Source organism: Pelodiscus sinensis, chromosome 3 (assembly GCF_049634645.1).
Source record: "Pelodiscus sinensis isolate JC-2024 chromosome 3, ASM4963464v1, whole genome shotgun sequence".
In the NCBI taxonomy this organism is placed as follows: domain Eukaryota; kingdom Metazoa; phylum Chordata; order Testudines; family Trionychidae; genus Pelodiscus; species Pelodiscus sinensis.
Window position 1 is genome coordinate 121,591,736 of NC_134713.1, and position 24,651 is coordinate 121,616,386.

The 24,651-nt window shown below is 39.6% G+C and overlaps 1 protein-coding gene across 3 annotated transcripts; it reads right to left on the minus strand.

Annotated features, from left to right (window-relative positions):
* Nucleotides 1–70: 70 nt before the first annotated feature.
* PHF10 (PHD finger protein 10) lies at nucleotides 71–24,442 on the minus strand. Of its 3 annotated transcripts, none has more exons than XM_075924684.1 (12): nucleotides 24,289–24,442; nucleotides 18,013–18,119; nucleotides 17,612–17,742; nucleotides 16,590–16,667; nucleotides 15,324–15,457; nucleotides 15,048–15,197; nucleotides 13,250–13,359; nucleotides 7,830–7,983; nucleotides 7,107–7,262; nucleotides 2,030–2,138; nucleotides 1,553–1,741; nucleotides 71–288 (listed from the first exon to the last, which is right to left on the minus strand). In XM_075924684.1, exons 1-12 carry the CDS (start codon nucleotides 24,355–24,357, stop codon nucleotides 203–205), a joined length of 1,473 nt encoding a protein of 490 aa, XP_075780799.1. In that variant the 5' UTR covers nucleotides 24,358–24,442; the 3' UTR covers nucleotides 71–202. The 3 variants fall into 3 exon arrangements, with proteins under 3 accessions (XP_075780799.1, XP_075780798.1, XP_075780800.1); XM_075924683.1 differs by having other exon boundaries at nucleotides 16,590–16,673; XM_075924685.1 differs by lacking the exons at nucleotides 71–288; nucleotides 1,553–1,741; nucleotides 2,030–2,138 and adding an exon at nucleotides 3,607–5,725 and having other exon boundaries at nucleotides 16,590–16,673.
* Between the last annotated feature and the right edge of the window lie 209 nt (nucleotides 24,443–24,651).

The following is a 24,651-nucleotide window of genomic DNA, read 5'->3' on the forward strand; positions in this document are numbered from 1 at the left end:
TTTGAGATGTCAGTCTAAACTGACATAACAAAATGCATGTTCAATTACTGCCATCATAGGAAAACACAGCCAAAATTATAAAACAATTTATTTGGTAAAAGATGCTTAAGTGGTTTTGTTCCATATAGAGAGTGGTTGGTTAAATAGCACCAAATTTATCACTTCAATTTGTGCAGTTAATCTTACTGGAAGATACATTCATTTAGCCCTCTTTGCTGTTTTTTCCCCTTCTTCCTCCTCTTCTAGGTGTGGGGGGGTCTTTTTGACAACAGTCACAAATCCAGCGACCTACGAAAGAAGAGTTGACATTCAGTGTTTTTATTCTTCCTGTAGAGCTTGTGACTATTCTACAAGACGAGTAAACTTTTTTTTTTTTTTTGGCTATTAACTGTGCTGGTAACATGCAAAATTATCTTCAAATTTAAGTGTATAAGATAGTACTAGTGTTAGAAACAGGTAATGGCATATACATTCCCAACATACTGTATGTCAAACTGGACTTCGCAATCCTACTATAGGCTGGTTGAGAAACACTACCCATGCACTCAATTTTGCTTGAGTCAGAAGTGAAGTATTGGATCAAAGCATAATTTTAATGTGTTGACTGATTACTTTAAAGAAATATCAACTGATTCTGTGTTCTATCTTTAATATGGCTCAGTTAATGTACAGCCTAGTGTAAATCACAGAACATGAAGGGAAGAGTGTTCATCAGCAATTGAACAACTGTCCACTCTACTACATCTCACACTATTTTCAGGAAATGGAAGTATTGGTATTACAGGCAGCTAGCACTGCAGAACTTACTAAATATGAATCAATACAGTAGCAGTATTTTGCAACATGGATTTAGTATTGCACAGACTGACTACTGTCAATGATCTAGTTCTTTAATTCTGATTCCGGACTGCCATACACCTTGTGCAGTCATTTACACAGGTGCAAAATGAGTGAAATATTATTAAACTGGTATCTTTTGTATTAATATAAAGCAGATATAAATAACTGCACATAGTACCAGACACCAGTTATGTTTCAATTTCAAGTTTAAACTTGTTCCTGGGTTTACTTAGTTGACAATAGAAATTGTGATGTAAAAAAAAAGATCAAGAGTATTTACACAGATGGGAAGAACATGCAATTTTTTTTCTACTTTAATAAAGCATTTGCACTTTTAAAACAATGCAAAGGTTATACTCTATCAATATGAAGAAACACAAAGTTTATATATGCTTGTTTTATGTATAACTGTTCAATATCTTGTGGGGAAACTGAAAAAGTAGGGTTCTGAGCCCAGCCCTATTCTAGTTTTGACAGGAAGCCAGTATTGTAACATGATGAAGTTTCCAAATCCTATACTATTATCAAAATATACAGAAAATTTATTTTACAAAAATCTCATTTTTGGTGTTTTGGATAATTCAGTTAATACTATTTTATACTGCAGATGCTACTTAATGTTTACATTCAACTAATTCACACATACCTCTGGAAGTGTAATCTTACACAGTAGAACATCCCAACCCTTAAAGGCTAATTTTTGCTTCATTACCTGAAGGGATAGCACCAAGCCCCACACAAAAGGTATGATAACCACGGTCACACACATCACAGAACATCATTTCTTCTTCATGGTGAGGCTGCCCACATATAATGCATGTTTTACATTCCATACACTGCCAAGGGTAGGTTTTAATCATAGCAACAAGCTCCACGGTCATGTCAAGACAAGAAGGGTGGCCTAGGTTAAAACCAATATTATTAATATTACTAATATCTTTAGAAATGAAGTTTTAAAGTAATATATATAAGTTACTAGCTATTTTATAAAAACAAGTTTAGCTCACCTAAGACTCAGCACAGTGACTCTGTTCTAGTACATACTTAAGTACAAGCATGGAAATTCTAAAGAGAAAGTTTCTAATTAAGATTGAAATGTTTGTATGCAAATTTAGTATTATACAAAATACTTCCACTTTTGGCAATGAAAACTCCCAGCAATCCAGTTAAAGTGTATATAGATACTTACCACTGTTGTCACATTGGGAGCAGTGTATAAGTGCTTCAGTCTTTCCTTTCTTGTTGGACTCCTTACCCTTCAGACAAATTCCACAAATAGCATTTGGAGTGACCTTTGGCTGGAAGGGTAGAAGAGGGCTATAAATTCATCCCAGAAGAATTTATAAAGGATTCAACAGGAAATTTGTTAACGTATCTCCATTTTAACTTTTTAAAATTACTAATGAACTTTCTGTATCTGTGATCAAAGTGAACCTTAAGACATAAGGTGAAATTGATAAACACTGGTTATTTTTTTAAAATCTTAGGAAAGATGCATACCAATTTGATATTTAAAACATGTGCACAGTGAGCTATATGTAAATCATTTTACAAAAAATGGAATTAGCATACACTCTTGCTCTGGTTTCTCCTGCAAGATTCAGTTAGCACTTCCCTTAATAGGGAATACAAATAATATATATTATATCATAATTGTAAACCTAAATCAAATTTGTTAAATTGTGGAAGGAACAGGAAAACATTTATATGAATTTCCAAACTCACAAGCTTCCATGTACATAAAGAAACAAATATCCTTTAAGAAATAGAAAATTACTTAACTCATTTGAATGGAAGCTTAAAACTAATGCCGGAATATCATACTTAATTTTTATTGTTGCAAGTTTCCAAAAATGTCTAATACACAAGATAGTTGTGTTGCTTTAATCAGTTTTATTGCTCCTTTCTTCCATATCCAAGATCTTGCTATAGAAAACACTACAGTTCTACATTTATGACACTGCTAGGAAATGATGTGAGAGACAGGAACTTAGTGTTCATAACATCTACTTAAGGCAAAGAACTTCCGGGGACTTAGATTTGCTTTGAGGTTCCCAGTATCTGTGTAGTAATTTTGTGACCAAACACAAAAGATAAGCCAGTAGCTTTATTTGAGGGAAAGAAAAAATACAATAAAGGTATCAAATTATTTTTGAAACGGTCACTTAAATAGCTTTAGTGTCAGACTTCAATCTATTACACCTTAATGACGCTATGGATTCAAATAAACACTTACTGATGTTAAATCCACCACTGCCAGAGATTTTTAAAAAGCCAGTGTATGTCAGTGATATTTTAGTTCTATAGTACACAGGCAGCCATCTAGTCAATGGAAGAGCTTTTAATGAAAAGCCTACTCCCCAAGAAAGTATGTGATTACTGATAAATGGTCATAATGGGACTTGCTCCATTTAAAAAAACCTGCCAAATGAAAAAAGAATAAAAATGGGTATTTTCTACTTAATATAGTATTAATAATCATGGCAGTGAATATAAAACTATTTTAAAAGGTATTCAATACTTCCCCTTTTAAAACAAAAATGCTATTTCCCAGTCAGCTCTTTTCTAACATTTAGCAAGATAATTAATGTCTTCAGCAATTTGTCAGAATTCATTGCCCTGCCTCAATTTTCTTTAATTTACTAAATCCCCTTTTATGGTTCTAATCTGCTTAACTTTCCTGGCCTGAGAAGTTTTAAATATAACAAAACCCACCAGATATTATATGTAACTTCCTTTTCAAAAGATGACAGAGGCATTCATAAAGACTTTTTTTGCTTATTTATTTTAAAAAAAGCATAGTCAAACCTGTTTTATACATAAATATAATAAAACCATAAAAGAAGTCTAACATTCACAAATGTCTCTACAAAATAAATATAATGGAAGTGAAAGCATACATAGAAAATTCTTACTTGTAACTATTCTACATCTACATAAATACCTTCTATACCCTGCTCCTCCCAACAAAAGGATAGTGGCACACACTTAAACCTCAGTTTTGCAGTGTATTAATTATCCTCTTGTTTCTTACTGCTATATTCTAAGAGTAAGGTTTTTGTTATGACATTTTACCTATAACTAAGTAAAACAAACCTCTCTAAAATAGCAAGTGCACTTTTCTAATCAAAATTCTATTTCAGCTATGAATAATTCATATTATACTGCTATAATATACAGCAGAAAACTCCCCCATATTCCACTGAAACTAAACTAACTTTGGGTTATTGTACCTGTGCTAGTTTATGTGTAGTTAATACTTTGATACATATAACTATAAAATTAAATACTGACTTAGGTGTATTTATTGTTAATACTTCCCTCTACTTCCACTGCACTAACATGTGTTCACTAGAAACAGTGAAATAAATCACAGCATACTAAAAATGTAGAGAGCCCCAAAGGGATGGAAGCACTCTGTTTAACATAGAATGGGGTAGGGGAGAGGAGAATAACTAAATGCAAGGTATTCACATTTCAAAGTAATTCAAGTTCTACATCCTAAAGAAATTAAATGGCCTTTAGGGAGCACTATGAAAAATTCTGTCTGTCCTGTATGCAAAATCATAATATCTCATTTCACCATTTCACATTTTGCTTGCCAAATCACCTTCATCTTATCTAATGAAGAGTGAGGCAGAGGGACTCCCTTATAACTAACTTCCATGCTGCTGTGCTGCAGCTCAGAGTCTCAAATCAAGCTCAACTACTGAAACAAGCACGAGTTTTCTCTGAGGTCCTATTGCCTGTGGGCAAGGCATTCAATTTTCATATATAAATGAACCCAAACCAAAAGTTTTGGGGACTTAACATCTCAACACATGGCAAATTTATTATGTGCAAAAAACTCCTGAACTCTGGGAAGAGAACCCTGTATGTGCAACGGTAGTAGCCAGTCCTGTATCAATTATAGCAACATCCAAGACTCTCTACTTTGTGATGTAATGAAATATAAAACATGCTAACCATTATATACTAATTAAAAGGCTGACAGTTAATGAAAATGGCTTCATACAAAATACACCGTTTTCCTGCTTAAAAAAAGGAATATGAGAATTCTATTGTATCACTTAAACTGTACTTACTATACCTATACACTCATACATGTTGATGTTGTAGCATTTATCCTTCAATTTTAAATTAATTGTAACCTAAAGATTATTATCCTATAAAATGGACAAACAGAATAATACAGATGAAAAATATTACAAAAACCAGAATTTAAAGGGACATTTAAAATTGGTTTCTAGCCTTCAGCATAAAGTGCCTTTATATTTAGGCACATTGTGGTGTATCGAAATCTGTTAATCTTTTTATAGACCACTTTCAACAAGAATGTTTATATCTAAATCAATTAAGATATTTCATGTAATGGGGCATACTACTTATGTTTCAAAATTCCCATTAAAAATACACAACTCTGCCACCTCTGAAGTACTGACAACCTGATGCATCACCTTTGAGTAATGCTAGGTACACTGAAACTGTGAAAAAATATGCCATACAAATATTTTGGCACTGTAAGTTATCCAGTTAGCTTGCATGAACTGCTTTATTACTAACATAATCTGTAGTTTTAAACTAATAGATAATAGCCATCTGACTTCTCTTTCAAACTGCAGTACTGCATTACTTGTACAGCTGTAGGAGTTCAGAACCTTAGAAATGGTTCTGTTTAATTAGTTCTATGTATTCAAAAAGGCCACTAAATAGAACAGACTAACCAAACAGACACCATACTTTGTGGTCTTCACACCTAAGTGAAGCTTATTCGGTCAGGCCAGTTGCAAACATTCTCTATTATAAAAGATTTAAAAAATTAAACACTTTTTCAAGCTTCATCTTTGGATTTCATATTCTTGAAAATGTTGGTGTGAGTTTGGGTCTGCAATAAACAATTTGAAAAGTTACATATATAAAAAGATATGTATACCAACAGTTCAAATATCCATAATTTGCATCTGTCTTAAGCAACTCCTCCAAAGAGGAAAGATAGCTGAAGCTTGATAGTTATTTGTTATAAACAGCAAAAAAAATATGCATTGTGCAGGTATAGAATAAATTTAAGTTGTCCAATTCTTGTTGAAAACTATTTTCTAAGTTTGATGTATAGCTTCTTTAACAACCAATAGTAAATGTTGATTGTTAGCAAACATTCCTGAATATAAAATTCAAACTATTAACAGCTCACAATTACCTTTGCTGCTGCAAGATTTCTCAGAATATATGATTTAGATATCACAGAAAAAATTATTGCTTTTCAACAGCATCTTTTGGCAAACACTCCCCATCACCATGCTTTAAACCCTTCCTCACTGTAGCATCTTTCACACAACGGAACTGATCCTGCTCCCACTGAAGTCAATGACAAAGTCTTACTGAATTCAATGGGAGCAGGATGGGGCCACATGTGTTTTTGAAGGTATAAAAATCAAGACTCCTATACTGTTTATAGTTCTAGAGCCTAAAATTTAAATAATGCAGATGAATTCTAATTTCTCTTAAAATATATGTAATCCTTATTTGACTACTGGGAAAACATTAATATTGCTTATTTTATCCTGGGTTTTGTAATCACTGCTTTACAGATGTTAAAGAGACTCAGTGTCATAACCAAATTTTAACTTGAGTAAGAACATTCTGCCTCTAGAAATTTCTCTTGTGACATGTATTAGATAATTTGTTATTCTCCATATCTGTCCTATGAGGTTGGGTAGTGTTGCTTAAACTGTAGTTAGTTTTGTAATCCATCCCAAAGGTGGCTACGCTTACTGATAAGTGAAGTAAAACCTATAAATAGTCAATACTTTGGATCCTTGAGGATGAAAAGCTCTGATTATATTGTCATAACATGCACTTATTCAACCATATTGCTGTGCTTTACAGCATGGGATCTCATGGTCTGTTGCCACACTTACTACCAGTAAGACAAAAACAGTGAATACTAACTTCTGACTGCAATATTAAAGCAGCCAGGAAAATATAAAGATCTCTGTATAAACAGCCATAATTTTTGTGTTGTAATTTCCCAGGAATAAGTTATGACACAAAAATAGAAGCCACTCCATAGCCAGGGTAACAGAAAAGCCCCTAGTGAAATAAAGTCAAATAGGAAGGAAAGAAGCAAACAGTTGGAGAGCACAATAGGAGAGCAGCTAGTGAAGTACAGCAAGCAGAACTTCCATATTTTTGAAAAACAAAGTTAAATATTTCAGGGAGAGAGGCTGGTCAGTAAAGAAGCGGAGTCAGGGGCTTTTTTCTTCTACCTTGTACCCAGGAACTGATTTGGACAGTACAGAACGTTTGGAGCCATCTTTTCTTGGAGTTGCACTTTTGTCTCTTGGTTTTTGTCTTCCCTGAAAAGAATCCTCCTGGTTGTCATTGGCACATTCACCTTCAGATACATTGCCAGATGAGTTGTCCTGTAAACAAAAATACCATCACTTTTTTGGATAGAGAAACCATTCTTTTCTAATCTCCAATGCCAACAAGGGTTAGCAGATTCTTTTCTACAAAAGCACAGGAGACATTTAAATGTGATACGGCCTGTTTTATTGTAACCTTTCATGCCTATATGTCTCCACAAAGAGGTTGGCATTACAGCAGAAGGATTCCCTCCCCTTCAACTCAGAGGAAAGAGTGAAGTGGGAAACTATAGCTTGGGTCACACATCTACATAATCATATTATTCATTTCTCGAAAGACTCTGTAGCAAAAAGTAAGGAAGGGCATGGACCTGGTATTTTCAGTGTAAAAAAGCAGCAGGAAAACAGTTTTAAAAGAAGTTACAGGCCGGATTTCATAAGTCAAAAAGCAGCATTAAAATAGTAAAGCCAAACTTTTTGGTTTTGCCTCACAGTTTTCTTTTAATCTAAACTACTGGACACAGATGTTAAAAATCCCACTGAAGTAATTACAGACATTGATCAAAGGGAAAGAAATGGAAAGAATCTCTTTTTTGTTTAAGATCACTTCTCAATTTATCTCACCGAATTGCCTTTGATTTTCCGTTTGTCGTCACCTCGACCTTCTTCTGCATCATCCGAATCTCCATCACTGTCCAGTGCAGGGAGTTCTGGATCCAAAGGTGGTTCATAAAGGGCTGTGTTTAATGGCAAATAGCGAAGTTCATCTGGGGAGTATCTAAAGTCAAGAAATAACTGCTTACTAATACAACTACTTACACACACATACACCTAGGGATGTCAAATATAGGTTAATGAACTAATTGACTAGTCGATGGATTTTCCATCGACTAGTCAATAAGCAGGGGAACTGCAGCGGTGTTAATTCCCTTCCCGAGAGCTAACCTCACTGCGGCTCTGCCTTTTAAATGTATTAAGAGCCTGCTGGCTCTTAATATATTTAAAAGGCTGATGCGCAGCATGGGGGGAGGGAGAAACGCGGTGCAAGCCAGGCCAACTTTAAAGGCTAAGGCGCAGCAGGGGGGACCTGGTGCAAGCTGGGAATCAGCCGGCCCAGCTTGCGCTGCATCCACCCCTCCCATCCCCTGCTGTGCTTCTGATTTTTAAATGTATTAAGAGACGGTAGGCTCTTAATACATTTTAAAAGACTCGTCCCCGCTACGCCCCTACCCCCTGCAGAGACAGTACTGGGGGGAACCAGCATTTAAGAAGCAGCAAGGGGTGGGAAGTGACTAGTCGAGGGACTAGTCATTTACATCTCTACATACACCATCAACAAAATATTTAAACCATTTAACTGCCAGTGGAAAATAAAAAAGGCCAGATCAGTTCAAAGCTCATTTTTAATTGTATATAAAATTACCACAGTTGTGTGCCCATATACAGTAATTATGCACAAAATTCAGAAAATGTGGGTCACAAATGCATTCTCTCTTTTTGGTCATAAATGTTACCAAATATTGTTTAACATGGACTAACATTTATAAACACACACACACACGCTCAGTCCAGTAAAAGGTGCCTGTTCCTCAGACATCATGGACCAATGCCTCATCCAAAGTACACCGAAAACAATAAAGTCTTTCTATTGATTGTAATGAGTTTTGGATCAAGTGCTATATCCTACTGTCTGAGAAATCAACTGACTAGGTAACAATCAGTTGCACACACACAAAATGGAAAATGATTGCCTAGGAAGGAGAACTGCAGAAAAGGATCTGGAGGTCAGACTGCACAAAGAGTTAAATATGAGTCAACAGTGTAACACTATTGCAAAAAAAGCAAAACAACATTCTGGGATGTACTAGCACAGTGGTCCCCAACGCGGTGCCCGTGGGCGCCATGGCGCCCGCCGACAACCTGGGCCGGCCCCGCCCCCGGCGCGCGGCACACTGGAGGCGCCGGCCCCAGGGGCGTGACACACACCGGCGCCTGGTGCGCGGGCGGCCCCAGCCCCGGGGCACATGCGGGCGCGCGGCGCCAGCCCCAGGCGAGCGGTTCGGACGGCGGCGCCGGCCCCGGGCCTACAGCACAAGGCGCTCGGGCGGCCCCGGCCCTGGGACACATGCCGTCGCTGGGTGCAATGGCATCCTTGCCCCTGGCGTGCCCCAGGACGCGAGGCCCCGCCCCCGGGCACCCGGCGCGTGAGTGGCCCCGCCCCCGGGAGCCTCTAAAGGTTGGGGACCACTGTACTAGCAGGAATGCTGTAAGCCAAAGGTTCTCAAACTTTGTAATACCGTGACCCCCTAAAATTCTAAATGAATTTGTGTGACCCCCCACCACACTGCTCCACAAGTAAAGGGGTACTTGGGGGCAGCGGGACTGGCCAGGGGAAATCGGGCAGGGGAACCAGCTGGCGGGAAGCAGAGCTAGCGGGAGAGGGAGGGAGGAGTCGGGGGCAGCAGGGCTGGCCAAAGGAGTCGGGGGGGTCGTCAGAGCTGGCTGGGGGAGATCGGGCAGGGGAACCAGCCACCAGAAGCAGGGCTAGCAGGGGTAGCGGGGCTGGCCACAGAAGATCGGGAGAAGTGGAGGAGAACTGGCTGGCCAGGAGGGGGTCAGGAGGACTGTGAATCGGCTGGCAGGGAGCAGGACTGACCCGGGCATGTGCAGATCCCAGGGCGCTGCCCGTCTCGCACACAGTTCTGGTGAAGCACAAGTGAATCCGGCTGCGGCTCCACCACGTGCTTGACCAGCGCTCAGGAGCACGTACAGGGCTTCCCCTCCTCCCCAAGGCGTCAGATTGCGCCCCGCCTCCCAGCCAGTCCCCCTCACCTCCTCCAGGCTTCCGTCAGGTACCCAGCCGACGGAAATACCAGACATTATACATGTCCAGTATTTTCTCAATATTTTTACCAGACTGTCCCAAACCCCCCAAAAAACGGACTGTCCTGTGACCCCCCTCTAAGTTGCTTGCAACCTCCTCCATCATGACCCAGAGTTTGAGAAATGCTGCTGTAAGCCATGAGAAGAAATTCCTCTGCTCTAAACCACACAAATTAAACCTCAACTGGAGGATTACGTCCAGTTCTGGGTGTGTGTCATTTCAGGAAAGAGGTGGACAAATTGGAAAAAGTCCAGAGAAGAGCAACAAAAATGATTAAAGGCCTAGAAAACATGACCTCCAAAGGAAGATTGGAAAAAAATTGGTTTATTTTGGAAAAAAGAAAACAGAGTGGACACAATAACTGTTTTCAATAACATAAAAGGTGGCTACAAGGAGGAGGGAGAAAAATTGTTCTTAACTTCTGAGGATAGGACAAGAAGCAATTGGCTTAAATTGCAGCAAGGGAGATTTGAGCTGGTCATTAGGGAAAACTTCCTATCTGTCAGAGTGGTAAAGCAATGTAATAAATTGCCTAGGGAGCTTGTGGAATCTCCATCATTGGTGAGTTTTTAAGAACAGATAAGACAAAAACCTTTCACAATGATGGTCTAGATAAAAGCGGTCCTGTCATGAGGGCAAGGGCCTGAAATTAATGACCTCTCAAGGAACCTTCCAGACCTATAATGCTGCATACACTGAATCCTTCAATAAGTCATACTTATGATCTCCAATATGCTATTTATCTCTCTATACACATTCAAAAAATTTCCTGCAGGACAACAGCATCAGCTCTTAGCGAGGCGAAAGCGGCCAGAGAGAAGGGGGTAGGTGAGTGTAGCGAGCAGAGGGTGCAGCCCCCTAGTTTTATATCATCTACCAATTTTATATGGATACATGCATAAGTATAAAACAAGTTTGATTATTTAATAGGTTAAAAAATAAAGTAGTAGGGGGCCATAGTTTTGTGTGTCAATTCTCAGATTTCAAATGTCAAATATCTGACAATTACAGTCCACATATCATATGTTAATTTTGAAATGAACTTCCTTTAGAAAGGAGTGAGCTTGTTCCAGCAGAGTGGGAATTTTTTTAAAACACACATGAAATTTATAGGCATAGGATTAATTTGTCACATAATATAAAACATTTTAATGAAGTTATAATCCGTCAAATTGCCTCAATTTCTAATATTTTAAGTGTTTTTCATTGGGAGAAAACAACATATGTGCAGGTATGCAACCGTCCATATCTCTAGCAACTAAATACCAGAGAAAGTTTTTGTGAATTCATTATTCCACTTAACTTTACTTCAGTCAGCATTAGGGAAGATGAATGGGAAGCATAGGTGCATTAGGTGTGGGCATGCCTTTTTTGATAAAACCACACCCTTCTGGAAGACATTTTGTACTTATTTTGCTTCAGAGGGGTAGCCGAGTTAGTCTGTACAGGATAAACTTTAAAAACAACACATAGTCTGGTAGCACTTTAAAGACTAGCAAAACATGTAGATGGTATCATGAGCTTTCGTGGGCACAGCCCACTTCTTCAGATGACTGGAGTGTTGGATGTCCAGAGCCAACATCTGGACTTCCAACACTCCGATCATCTGAAGGAGTGGGCTGTGCCCACGAAAGCTCATGATACCATTCACATGTTTTGTTAGTCTTAAAATGCTACCAGACCATTTGTTGTTTTTTAAGTTTATCCTGTACTTATTTTGCAACTTTGATCTAAGGATTTCAAAGTACTTTACCAAGGTGATCATTATTCCTATTTTACCAGTGACAAAACTGACACTTACAGTGAATAATGACTTGTCACACTGGAACCCAGTGACAGCCAGGAATAAAATCTTGCATCCCATCTATCCATTCTAATAACCAGATCAAGCTGTGTCCCTATCTGCTTCACTCTGGAGGTGGCACACATTGAGTCAGCCCTTACAGAGATTAGGGAACTTGTCAGAGAAAATATTTCCATGCTAATCTTGGGCAATACAATATATTGTACACATGGCAGAGGTTTTAAAAGTTCATAAACACAAAGAATTACAGACATTTTCAGAGGGAGAGGGGTCAGTTTACCAAAACTTTCCTTCTTCCCCCACACACAATTTCACAGGCCATGAAAAAAAAAATCAATTAGCTGTTAGCAGTCATCAGTCTTGAAAAAAAAAAATCCCATAAAACTGTTTATCTGTGTTCATGCTGAACAGCTGCATAAAAAATACTTGACCACGCGCCTGCAACATAAAATTCAGACATACTGCAAATATTCTTGACAGTCTCTGGGGAAGTCAAATACTGAATAGACAGAGAGAGTGAACTACACTCTGTTGCATGTCAAATTGATCCCTCTAGAACAGGCATGTCCAAAGTCCGGCCCGTGGGCCAATTGCGGCCCGTGTTCTGGTTTAATACGGCCCCACAGGTAATTTGGCAATATCTATCTTTTATGGCCCCCAACGAATCCATATGTATTGAGATGAATACATTGTAAAATCTCAGTTAATGTTAGTTGGTCTAAATCAGTTATTAATATATTTGGACACAACATGTATACTTGGTGTTATGTTCCTGTTCATATTTTTTGAACTTAAAAGTTGACAGACAACCTTTATTACCAATAATATGTAATGTACTTTACAATGTTCCTGACATATAGTTCAGCTTCCTGGATTTTTTTTTCATCTGGCCTTCAGATATGAAAGGCAGAGTGATTTAACACCTGTTTAGATTTGTCATCCATGTGACGAAATGAAAAGTATGCCGTTTGCAATAAACTTTGCATAAAATAGTTAATTTGCATTTAATTTTAATGGTTCAAAGAATGTCAGGCAAAATGGTCGGCCCTCACGCATGTTCGCTTCATCAAATCTGGCCCTCTTTGAAAAAAGTTTGGACACCCCTGCTCTAGAACATGGCTGAGGCACGTTGACAGAGCAGCATGGAGAAGTTTGCACTGCTGTTGCCAGTGCCAAATATGTTCAGTGAAGAATGAACTTCAGTCTTCTGGAACTGCAGACTTACATATCTCAGCCAAAAAGTTCACTCAAAATTATTTTTAAAGTATTATCACTACTACCCTTCTCAGCTAAATTCCTGGAATACAGAGCAAGTAGATGTAACATAAACAGTAGCTATGATATCTTTGTAAGTACCTTTTGTAGTACTCCTGGAACTGGCCGGGTATGAGAGCCACTGGATAAGGACTAACCTTTGTTCTCTCTGTAGGTAAGATTTTGTATTTTCCTTGAGGCACCTGGATAATCTGTATCGTTTAATACAAAATAATATCTTATTTTCCAAACTAGCAACATTTGTTTTAAAGTCACTTGACTTTTCCACATTTTTAAACTCGGCCTTTATTATGCTGGAACAGTCACCTGATTTTCCCTGATGCATTCCAACACCTCAGTGCATATATTATATAAAAACTTATTTTATAGTTTTGTCAAAATAATATTCTATAAAAATCTAAATAATAAATGTCTATTTATCACAATGGACAACTAATCATCTTTATGGCACCAAGACTTTGTAATAAGATAGGACAGTGGTTCTCAAAACTGTGGATCTCAACAAAAGTTCCCTGTAAGCTGTGCTTTTGTGCACTCAGGAGAAATTCAAATGCTGCCTAGCTGATTAGCAGATTGCCCACACATGCCTCAGTGCACATAAAACATTTATTCTGCACGTGGATGGAAAAGATTGGAGGAAACATTGGTTTCAGCCCCAAATCCCAGCAAGTCTAAAGCCAGCCCTGGTGACTCCAGTAAAACAGGATTTGTGACCAAAGTTCGAACCCCACTGCCCAAGACTAAAGTCATCATATATTGATGTTCCCCTGGATGGAAGAGGTTGTGCTTTGGTGCCAAGTGATGAGGCTCAGGCTACAGTCCCCCTTCCCAGGGTCATGTAGTAATTTTGGCCGTCAGAAGGGGGTCACAGTGCAATTAAGTTTGAGAAACCCTGAGACAGAAGAAGAATAAAAAAACAAAAAACACACTCTTTTATTACATTTAAATTACCATACAAGCTGATAAATTAAGTAAGTAAAACGTAAGTTGGTTTTCATACTGAGCATCTTTAAAATGTAAATTTACCATAGAGGCATAATAGAAGAAAGTCATGAGAACAAGGAAATCCAACTTTGAAAGCAGACTTTTGTATACAAAAACATCAGGTATGATGAAAATATACAAAACAGAAGACCACAGGAACTGCCATAAAAGATCAAACCAGTGGTTCACTATCCAGTTGCTGACAGGGGCAAATGTCAGAAAAGTCTAAAACCTTAAAATAGTCTAGGAAAGTTTCTGCTTAAACTATCTTCAGGCAAGTATTGGTTGGCTTACATTCTGAAGCAAGATTGATACATATTTTTATCCTTTATAGTTGAACTATGAAAATTATTTTTATTCATAAATTACTAGAATATTATTAAAATGTTTGACTCGGGAATAATTTATAGAATTTACTATCACAAGCTAACTTTGACAATCAGTAATTATCAGTTTTAAATTTGTTTACTTTCAATTTCATTAAGTCTCCCCTTATTTCTGCATCATGAGAAATGGTAACAGGAGTATCCAAATGACCTGACCTCCTTTATTCTATTTTATATACTACTACCACAACACTTATTTGTCTCATTTCTAAATTAAGTAGTACCAGCAGTGCTCTCTCATATGGAAGTCTTTCTACCTTGAGAAATTACATTAACTAACTGAAGTACATTTTAAAAAACTGAAGTGAAAAATTCTATTCTATTTGGTAAAATAACTTTTTAAAATGTACACAGTCAAATCTATTTCTAAACCAAATTATTTTAATGCAGTATTATGATAAAAATGATTACATAGTATGTTTTCAGAAAAAGCACCAAAAAGACTAGTATTTCTACTATAATATTGAAGCAGCTATGTATTATCAAGCAATAAATTTAAGTCAACTTACATGTGTCTGTAAATCGAAATAGGCTCTTCTTTCTTCCATTCGTTCCCGGTTTAAATTGCTGTTAAATTCTGCAGCTTTCTTGGCAGCTTTTTTAATATATTCTGGAACTTTACTAGCCTCTACTTTTTGTGTGTTCTGCTGTTGCATTTGCTGAAATAAAAATAATTGGATTAATTCACAAAATAAATCTGTAAAAATCAGATACTGAAAAAGGCACATAATCCCCATGCCCAATATTTTACAGATCTGGTTCATTAAAGTCAAATAGAAACTTACAGAGTATTCTTTATAATGATCTGTTATTCGCTGGCGTTCTTTTTCTTGCAGTATTACAGAATACTCAGCGTGTTTGGCAGGATATTCTTTAATCATCAAATCAATCACTTCATCACTGCGCAAGGCTGTTAAACCTAGATTTAAAAAAACCACCAATAATGCTACATTGCAAAACAAATTGTATGGAATTTGCCATTTTGACCTATAGTCTATTGTAAAATTTTCCATTAAAGCAGACAGCCTAACATAACTGGTACCTTTCACTGAACATGGCAACATTTTTTTAGAAATTCTAAAAACCACCCCTTCATTCCTTAATTTTCAAAACATTTTGGGCTTGGTGTGTGATTCTCATTGACTTTAATGGAAACCATATGTCTAAGCCCCATACTTTGCTTTAAAAAAAAAAAAAGTTTAGGGAACTCAGATACCCAAAATATTATGCAGCTATTGCTATTCTGTTTATGTCAAATAAACCACTAATAAATGAAAAGATACAGCATACAAAGAAGCAATGAAAATAATCTTCTATAACACTCAACTTCCTGTACTAAATGAGAAAGCAGTAACACAGATTTGCACTATCAAAAATAATTGTGATACGCAGGACTCAACAAATCCATTTATCTACTCGCCCGTGGCGAGTAGATTTCAGTCGGTCACCCCGTTCATCGGTGGTGCATGCATGCGCAGTGCGGGGCTGGCGCATGCGCAGTGCGGGGCTGGCGAGTGGATTTCGCCGCGCTTTGTCAAGCCCTGGTGTTAAGCATTATTCAATCATTACGTCAATCCAAGTTAATGTGTATTATAAGTGAAAAAAGAAAATATTAAGGTTTTCATTCTGATGTGAATATGCTTGAGTACTTTAATTCACATGTCCTCAAACCTGCAAGTTGATCAACACATGCAGACCTTTGTACCAACACAAAGCCCCATCTAAGCCAATGGAACTTCATGATGACACAGAGGTTCTCTTGATCAGCTTGGAAAACCAGGGCCTATGTTAATAAAATATCCTCATGAGCAAATGAAGTCATTAGAAATGGTAAAAACAATGTAGAGTCTAGTAATTTGTTGAAGACCTTAGATTGAAAATGTAAAATACAATGACATTACATTTTAAATGTACAATAAACAATAATAATAAAAATAATATAAATGTCTAGTCAAGAAATAACTTGATTTTCTATCATTTTAAGACAGGAATCAATAGTCTAGCCTAATCCAACTATATAAGAAATCTGAAAATTCATTTTGTTTTCTTACCTAAAGTACACTGAGTCTCTGTGATGACATTTAATTCTCTGAGGTAGAGTTTCTCCTTGTGAGACAGATCTCGTCTCTCTAAATCTCCAAGAAAAGACAAAACAGCAGTAAAACCGTGCAGTGTTATACACTCCCACATCCATCATAGAAGGAGTTCCAGTTAGGGGAAAAACTAGTTTACAACTTCTTTTTCATGTGATGAAAAAGGAAGTCCATACAATAATATGTCTATTTAGTTACTATTTAGTTTAGCAGTAGTACAATCCAGAATTAACAGTAGAAAGTTTGAAAAAAATAACATCTTGCTAATGTAATCTGAGGGTATATTAGTTTAACACAGGAAAAAGTATTCCAAAATAAAAGTATTGTGTCATTATAAAAAAGGATGTTCATTTTTTGGGTTTTATTATAAATAGTTTTAAATTTACATTTTCTCCAAGAAATTAAAAGGACACTGGCAAATAGTAAAGGCAGAAAGTATGTTGCTAAAAACTGTTTACAAATTCTAATATAAGGACTATAGTAATAATTGATGGATAAGACAGACTGTCACCAATTCTCATAAATGAAGCATAGATTTCCTTGATTATTCTGATATTTTCCCTTAGGGTGGATATAATGCCCGCACTATTGTGCAAGAGTTGGAAATCGAAACTGACAAACCTAGTTCACCATCCAAACTGAACAATATTCACGAAGTTCCCAAAAGTAACAAACGCTCAAAAATAAATTAGGACCAAGATTAAGAAAAGTGACTTAATCATCCCATCTTCTGTAAAGCAGGCCCCTTTGTAGTATTTCAAGACAGGCACACAAATATCACTAGTAGCTTTTGAAATCTTGGCTCAGATATTTCAGCTAATGTAAATGATTAGTAACAGAAAAATAGTTAAGCATGATTTTTAACTTGACATCACCCTCTTAACTGAAAGACTTATGTTATATTCAAAACGATGTGAGTTCCCAGTTTGTACACAGTGAAATCAACAGGATTTTTACACAAGCTTTTGCAACCTGGATACCTGGATATTTTCGTTTAAATGAAGTCACACCCAAGTATTCACTGACTTGCTCCTGAAGCATATAGTATTCTCCTGTTTCATCAGGTGGCCATTTGTATTCTATTAAATTTTCAGCAGGAAAGTAGCTATAGCTAAACACAAAAAGAATGGGTTTGAAATAATAATAGTACATTTCACTACAAAAGAAAGTATTATATAATACTCAAAGTAACTGTTAACAATGTTGTGCTTCTAGAACTTTATCTAATTTCCATTTAAATCAACACAATACTTTAAATCACCAGGTCAGAGAAATGCATGAGCAACTTATAAACAGATAAAAAGGAGCTAATGCAAAACTTATGCAAAAAATACAACAAAACGGTGTTTAAAAAGATACAATCTTAGTAAAGTGATACTACCCAAGGTCTTGACTAGAAGTTTCACAACTTCGAGAACTGTCCCCCGAGCCCATACGTCGTCGTTTTGATGGCTGGCTGCCATCATTTGAATTTTCTTCTGTATCATCCTGAAATAAAAATGGAGAGCAAGCATTAAAAATGAAGTCAAGTCGTAAAAGTAATAAAGTGTAAAGTTAAGCATGTACTTAATGTATTAGAATATCAAAATATAAAGAGTCAGAAAGATGTAATAAGCTAATAATTTTGGGATTGTGAAAGGTAGCTGTGTCTAAACCCAATCTGATCCTTAGAAGTACAAGTTGAACGTCTCTAGTCTGGCTTGGCAATATCTATGGTCCAGCAACATCCATGATCCAGCATGACACATCCTTAATAGCTGCAACTCTGTCAAATTACAAATCATTGGAAGAAACCAAAAGCCTTCAATGGCTTTATCTTGTTTAATAACATTTGTAAAATATTGTTTATGCAAGAACCTGTCAAAAACAGTCAAGACCACAAAGTTACACTTAATATTTGTTTATTAATGACAGGTATACTTGCTAAGTCTTATTCAGTGAACAACATATAACAGGAAAGCCAATCTCAAATATAACACTTCAAAACATGGATTTAAGAGACAACAGTGATTTATAAACTAATTTTGCCTACTGTAGCTACATAATACTTGTAAGACCAATACAGTGAAAAGATTAGAAAAAAACATGTCTGTCTCTCTCTCTTTTTATTTTACTTCATATATTTGACAACTCTTTGTCTAGTCTCTTCCCCTTTTCCTTTGTGTGGGTCTTCATGTAGCAAAAAAAAAAGAAAAAAACATTTTTGTTAATTAGGAAAAAATGGAAAAGAAATTTTGAAGCAGGTGCAATTAGAGCTATTTTAAAAACTTCTTTAAATTGTCTCAAGCTGGTGGTATCTTTCAAAAAAAGATGGTTTTCATGAAAGGAAACAGAGAAGTAAAAAGAAAAAACTAGTGAGTGCATCACATTGTACGCTTTTGTTACAAAATCTATTTCTAAGGGAAAATGATATAAATGGATCAAAATCTTGTTGTGTTTGTTACTCAGCCTCTAAATGCTGGTAGGAACAACAGAGAATCAGCCATGCAGCTTCAGCACTAAAATAAGTTACAATGAAGGATAGCACAGAAGTAATGAGTCAGCTAATACTGAATACTGGGAACATAGACATAATACAGGCAGTCCCCGGGTTACATGGATCCGACTTACATCAGATCCCTACTTACAAACGGGGTGAGGCAACCCCGCACTAGCTGCTTCCCCCCAGCAGACCAGGGAAACGCTAAGCTAGCGCCCCCCCCAGCAGACCTGGGAGACACGGAGTGGTTTTTCTCAGCAGACACCTCAGCTTGAGAATAAAGGACTGAGGGAAGTGAGGCGTGGGAGAATAAAACTGAACTCTGGAGAAATGTTTGCCTAGAGTTTCCCCTACAATATGTACCAGTTCCGACTTGCATACAAATTCAACTTAAGAACAAACCTACAGTCCCTATCTTGTACGTAACCCGGGGACTGCCTGTACACTGACAATTTCTGTAACTCTTTTAAAATTGTTTTATTCCTATATCACCTCAACTACACCATTTTCAACAATAGTGGAGAATATGGCAAGGATTCCCAATGCTGATCTCTGTTGTCTAACCAGTTTTTCTTTTTAGATCCATACTTTCTAATGCTAGATTTGGCATTGCCCCCCAAAATGGCTTCTGATCTTCTGAAGAGTAGTTAAGAAGAAAGAGTTATTCACCTCTTGATTTTCATTATTTTTAACCCCAAAATTATTTCAGCAGTTTCTCTCTCAGAAATATCTAGTTAGAGTCTAAGACTGTCTACACTAGCACTTTAGCTGGTTAAATTTTTGTCCATTAGGGCAATGAAAAGCACTTCCTTAACCAACAGAAATTTCATTAAGAAAAGCATTGATGGGGACAACTCTCCCACCAACAAGCCTACTGCCACTTCTGGGGGGTAGTTTAAGCTACACAAAAAGCTCTCTCCAACCAAAACAGCAGCTACACTGGAAACCTTAGAGCAGCGCAGTTGCACCAATATAGTTGTGTCTCTGTAAGGTCTGTAGTGTAGATATAGCTTAAGATTATAAAAAACCTAATACACAAAAGAATGCAGTGTGTAGCATAGGGCATGCTCAGGGCTGATAGGGTACGTCTACACTAGCCCCCTAGTTAGAACTAGGAAGGCTAATGAGGGTGACTGAAATTGCAAATGAAGCGCAGGATTTAAATATCCCGCCCTTCATGAGCATGTTCCCGGGCGGTCGCCATTTTGGAAACTGACTAACCTGGAATAACTGCCCATGTCTACACGCAGCAGTGAAACGGGAGTTCGAAGTAAACCCCTTAACTTGAATTAGCTGTTAAACCTCATTCCACGAGGAGTAACAGCTAGTTCAAGTCAGGGGTTTACTTCGAACTCCCGTTTCACTGCCGCATGTAGACACGGGCAGTTATTCCAGGCTAGTTAGTTTCCAAAATGATGACCACCCAGGAACATGCTCATGAAGCGCGGGATATTTAAATCCCGCGCTTCATTTGCAATTTCGGTTGCCCTGATTAGCCTCCCTAGTTCGAACTAGGGGGCTAGTGTAGACATACCCATAGTTATAAGATCTGGGTTTCAACCAATTATAAGGTCAGAGTGATTGGACTGGGGAATCCTATCATGGGAAACAATTTCTGAAAAAGAATGGGGATTCATGGTGGGACACAGTTGAACTCGAGTCCATGGTGCAACAACATGGCTAAAAGAACTAAATTGCAGAGGAATCAAAGAAAAATCATGAGGACGATTAAAAGATTGGAAAACATGTCTTCATAGTGAGAGACTAAAGGAGCTCAAGCTATTTAGTTTAACAAATAGAAGATTAAAAGGTTATTTGATGACCAGTGTTCAAAGATTTTCTAACCATGAGTGAAGTGAGTTTTGGCTTGTGCACCAATATTGAAGTCATGCTAGCTGGTTTGGATGTGTGCTACCATGGCACCCAATTTATTAACACACACACATTCCCAGACGCTGGAGCAGACACCCCCCGCCATGTGGCAGGTCCCATTCCTAGCCCCAGCTGCCAGAACAGGCTCCACCCCTGCCACGTGGAAGCCCCAGCCACTAGGACACACACATACACCCCCACGGCAGCTTCTGACCCCCCCATCTCAGTGGCTCCCTCACCAATTAATCTTAGTCAGCCCTACCCGCCGGAGTAGCCGCCCGCAATGTGAATGCTGCTGTGCAGCTCTCCAGAAGAAGTGAGTGAAGGAAGAATTTTTTTGTGCAGGACTGCACACCTTAGTGGGAACTATGTTGATTACTATCTATAAAAACCTACACAAAGAATAGAAATTTGATAAGCACAAACAAACTAGCACACAAAAGGTGTAAGAATAAGATAGACAAATTCAGACTATAAATGAAGTGCAAAATTAAGTGCAGATAATCAGCTATCACTAGAAACTTTAATATTAGTATTGCTCTTTTTCTGCCAAAGCCTGTGGTGTTCAAAATGAGAGTAGAAATTAGTGAAAGATATTTACTTGATGCAGTCTTGTTTATTTAAAAAAAACTACACAAACATCCTGTTTCTCTAGATACAGAAGAAATAAAACAAGAAACAGCTTCTTTTGCTCACACCACCAAGGGCATTCTTTTCATGCCACACCTCAACACAAAAACTGCCCCTAGTTTCTTCAGGTCAGCCACCATGCTTCCAGACACACACACACACACAGATACACACACCCTCCTCAATACTCAGCAAAAGCTCCTGGGCCCATTCACACACTCCTTTTCTCTTATTTAGCAAAAGGAACAAGGAGTCCTGTGGCACCTTACTAACAGATGTATTGGAGCATAAGCTATCGTGGGCAAAGACTCACTTTGTCTTAGTTAGCAGTATATGCTCTTAGAGTTATGTTAACTGAAGGATGAATTTACACTTATCAATTTCAATACAGTTTTAACTCAACCCAAAACAAATTTTCATCCAGCTCATAACACAAGATTTTTTCCAGAGGAGATGGTCTAGTTCAGGGGTTTCCAAACTTTTTTCAAAGAGGGCCAGATTTGAAGAAGTGAACATGCGTGAGGGCCATCCCTGCACTCTCAGCCCCAAGGTGGAGGGCCCGCGGGGTCGGAGGCGGGCGGAGAGCGCAGGGCACGCCGGCCTCACGGCGGCCCGGGGGCAGGGCGAACCCGCAGCCGAGCGGGGGAGCGGGGCTGCGGACGTGCCCTACAGGGCAGGCTCTAGGACCGCGGAGGCCATGGGCGGCGGCGGCGGCGGTGCGGCCAGAAGCGGCGCGCTGGGTGCGCCAGTTCCAAAGAGCGCCGGGGAGCCAGGAGAGGGGGAGGAAGCGGGGGCCGTATTAAACCGGAATACGGGCCGCAATTGGCCCGCGGGCCGGACTTTGGACATGCCTGGTCTAGTTCAACCATAGCTATTAGACTTGGGAAAAAAGGAGCTAGGATACACAGATCAAATCAAACCAATGATCAAAATTAGAGATGTAAGTGATTAGTTGACTATCCAATAAGCATATTGGATAGTCGACTAGTGACTTGACTAGTAGCACCCCTCCGCCCGCTGTCTCTATTAGAGAGAGGCAGCAAGAAGGGGAGGAGGAAGAGCAGGAGCCAGCGCTGGGAGGAACTGGCTTAAAAGCCAGTTCCTCCCAGCACAGGGGGCAGGGCAAGGAGAGCACAGTGGAGAACTGGTGCAGGGTTCTTGCTACATTTCAAAAGAAGCAGCACTGTGGGAGTAGAGGGCAAGGGAGGGGGGACCTCAAGCAGTCAGCCCTGTGCTTCCTACTTTTGAAATGTACAAATGCCCTCCTCAGTCTGCTTGACTCCCCCACACACGCTTTGCTTTTGAAATGTACAAGAGCCCCAGGTGAGGGGAGGCTCTTGCACATTTCAAAATCAGGAATTGCAGGCCAGCAGGGGACTGCTTGTGTCCCCTGCTTGCCCTCTGCTCCCACAGCACTTCTGACTTTGAAACATAGCAAGAGCCATCAGGGCTCTTGCTACATTTCAAAGGCAAAGGTGCCCTTATTGACTGAGGGTACATCTACACTTGCTCCCTAGTTCGAACTAGGGATGCAAATGTAGGTGACCAAAATTGCTAATGAAGCGGGGATTTAAATGTCCTGCACTTCATTAGCATGATCTTGCCAGCATGTTACTCTGCTCAACAGCTGATTCGAACCAGGAAGTGCACGAGGAGTAACGTTAATTCAAACCAAGGGGTTTGGTTCGAACGCGTTCTGGCACGCACTTCCTGGGTCTAATCAGCTGTTGAGCGGAGTTAACGTGCCAGCCAGATCATGCTAATGAAGCGCAGGATATTTAAATCCCCGCTTCATTAGCAATTTTGGTCACCTACATTTGCATCCCTAGTTCGAACTAGGGAGCAAGTGTAGATGTACCCTAACTGAATAGCTGCTGAAAATTGCATAGACTATTCGATTAGTTGATTAAACTAAATTTATCAGTCTTAACCAAAATGATCCTTTTTGGACTTAAATCTAATACTCTATTCTCAGTTCTTCCATGCACTCCCTGTATGACCAGTCCACCTTCTGTGCACTTTTGTTTCTCCATCTGTATAAATGAGATGATATTTAACCTCCTAGGTACTGAATAAAAGTACTCTGTATTATTATTAGGCCTTTTTAGACCACTTGCAAGCTTGAGTTATCCAAGATACTTTCAGACAGCATTTGCTAAGGTCACCTCTGAATCTGAAGGAAGGGGAGATGCAGGAAACAGCTGCACATCACTGGAAAGACCCGTTGCAAAGATACTAGCCACTGCTCATCTCTGGCCCACGGGGGCGGCTTTCAGCTTCCTGCGAGATTGGCCAGTCCCAAACCTAGAAACTGGTCAACTTCCAGGCCAGGAAGCCAACCCTGGAGGAGCCCCGGGAGCTGTATCTCCTTTGCCCGGGCTTAGCCCTTCTGGCGAGAAGGCTGAGGAGCTGTAGCCCGTTCGCGGGAAGAGGCATCCAGGGCTCCCTATCCCACCCCCGGGCCACGGCTCCCTACGGGGCTGGGGTCTCTGTGGGCCGGGGGGGGGGCGATGGGAACAGGCCGGGCGGGAGGTAGCTGCGCTACGGGCTGGCTCCCGCCCGGTCACTTCCCCCATAACACGGGGGGGGGAGGGTTGGTCTGATTCCCCCCGCGCGCTCCCGGGAGAATCCCGCCGCGCAGGGGGAGGGGCTGCCAGCCCGGCCCGCCTCTCTCACCTTCAGGGACTGGGCCCCGGGCGTGGCCGGGTCGCTGTCACAGACCCGCGGGGACAGAACCGCCGCCATAGCCGCCGCCCGCTCCCTCCGCTGGGCGGGGCGAGGAGCCGCAGCGTCCCCGGCGTCGCGCCCGCCCCGCCCCCTGCTGGCCGGACCCGCAGTGCGCCCCGCCCACCCGACACCCCCCTCTCGGAGTCACCTCCCCTCGGCCCTCCCCCGTGTGCCTGCGCCCCCTTCCCCGCGGCCCCGCCCACCAGGGCCTTCCCCACGTGCCTGCGCACCCCCCAGTGCCTGCGCCCCTTTTCTCTCTCACTCCCGCTTTCTAATTAGCCTCTCCCGGCGGATCCCCAGCGGCCTTTACTG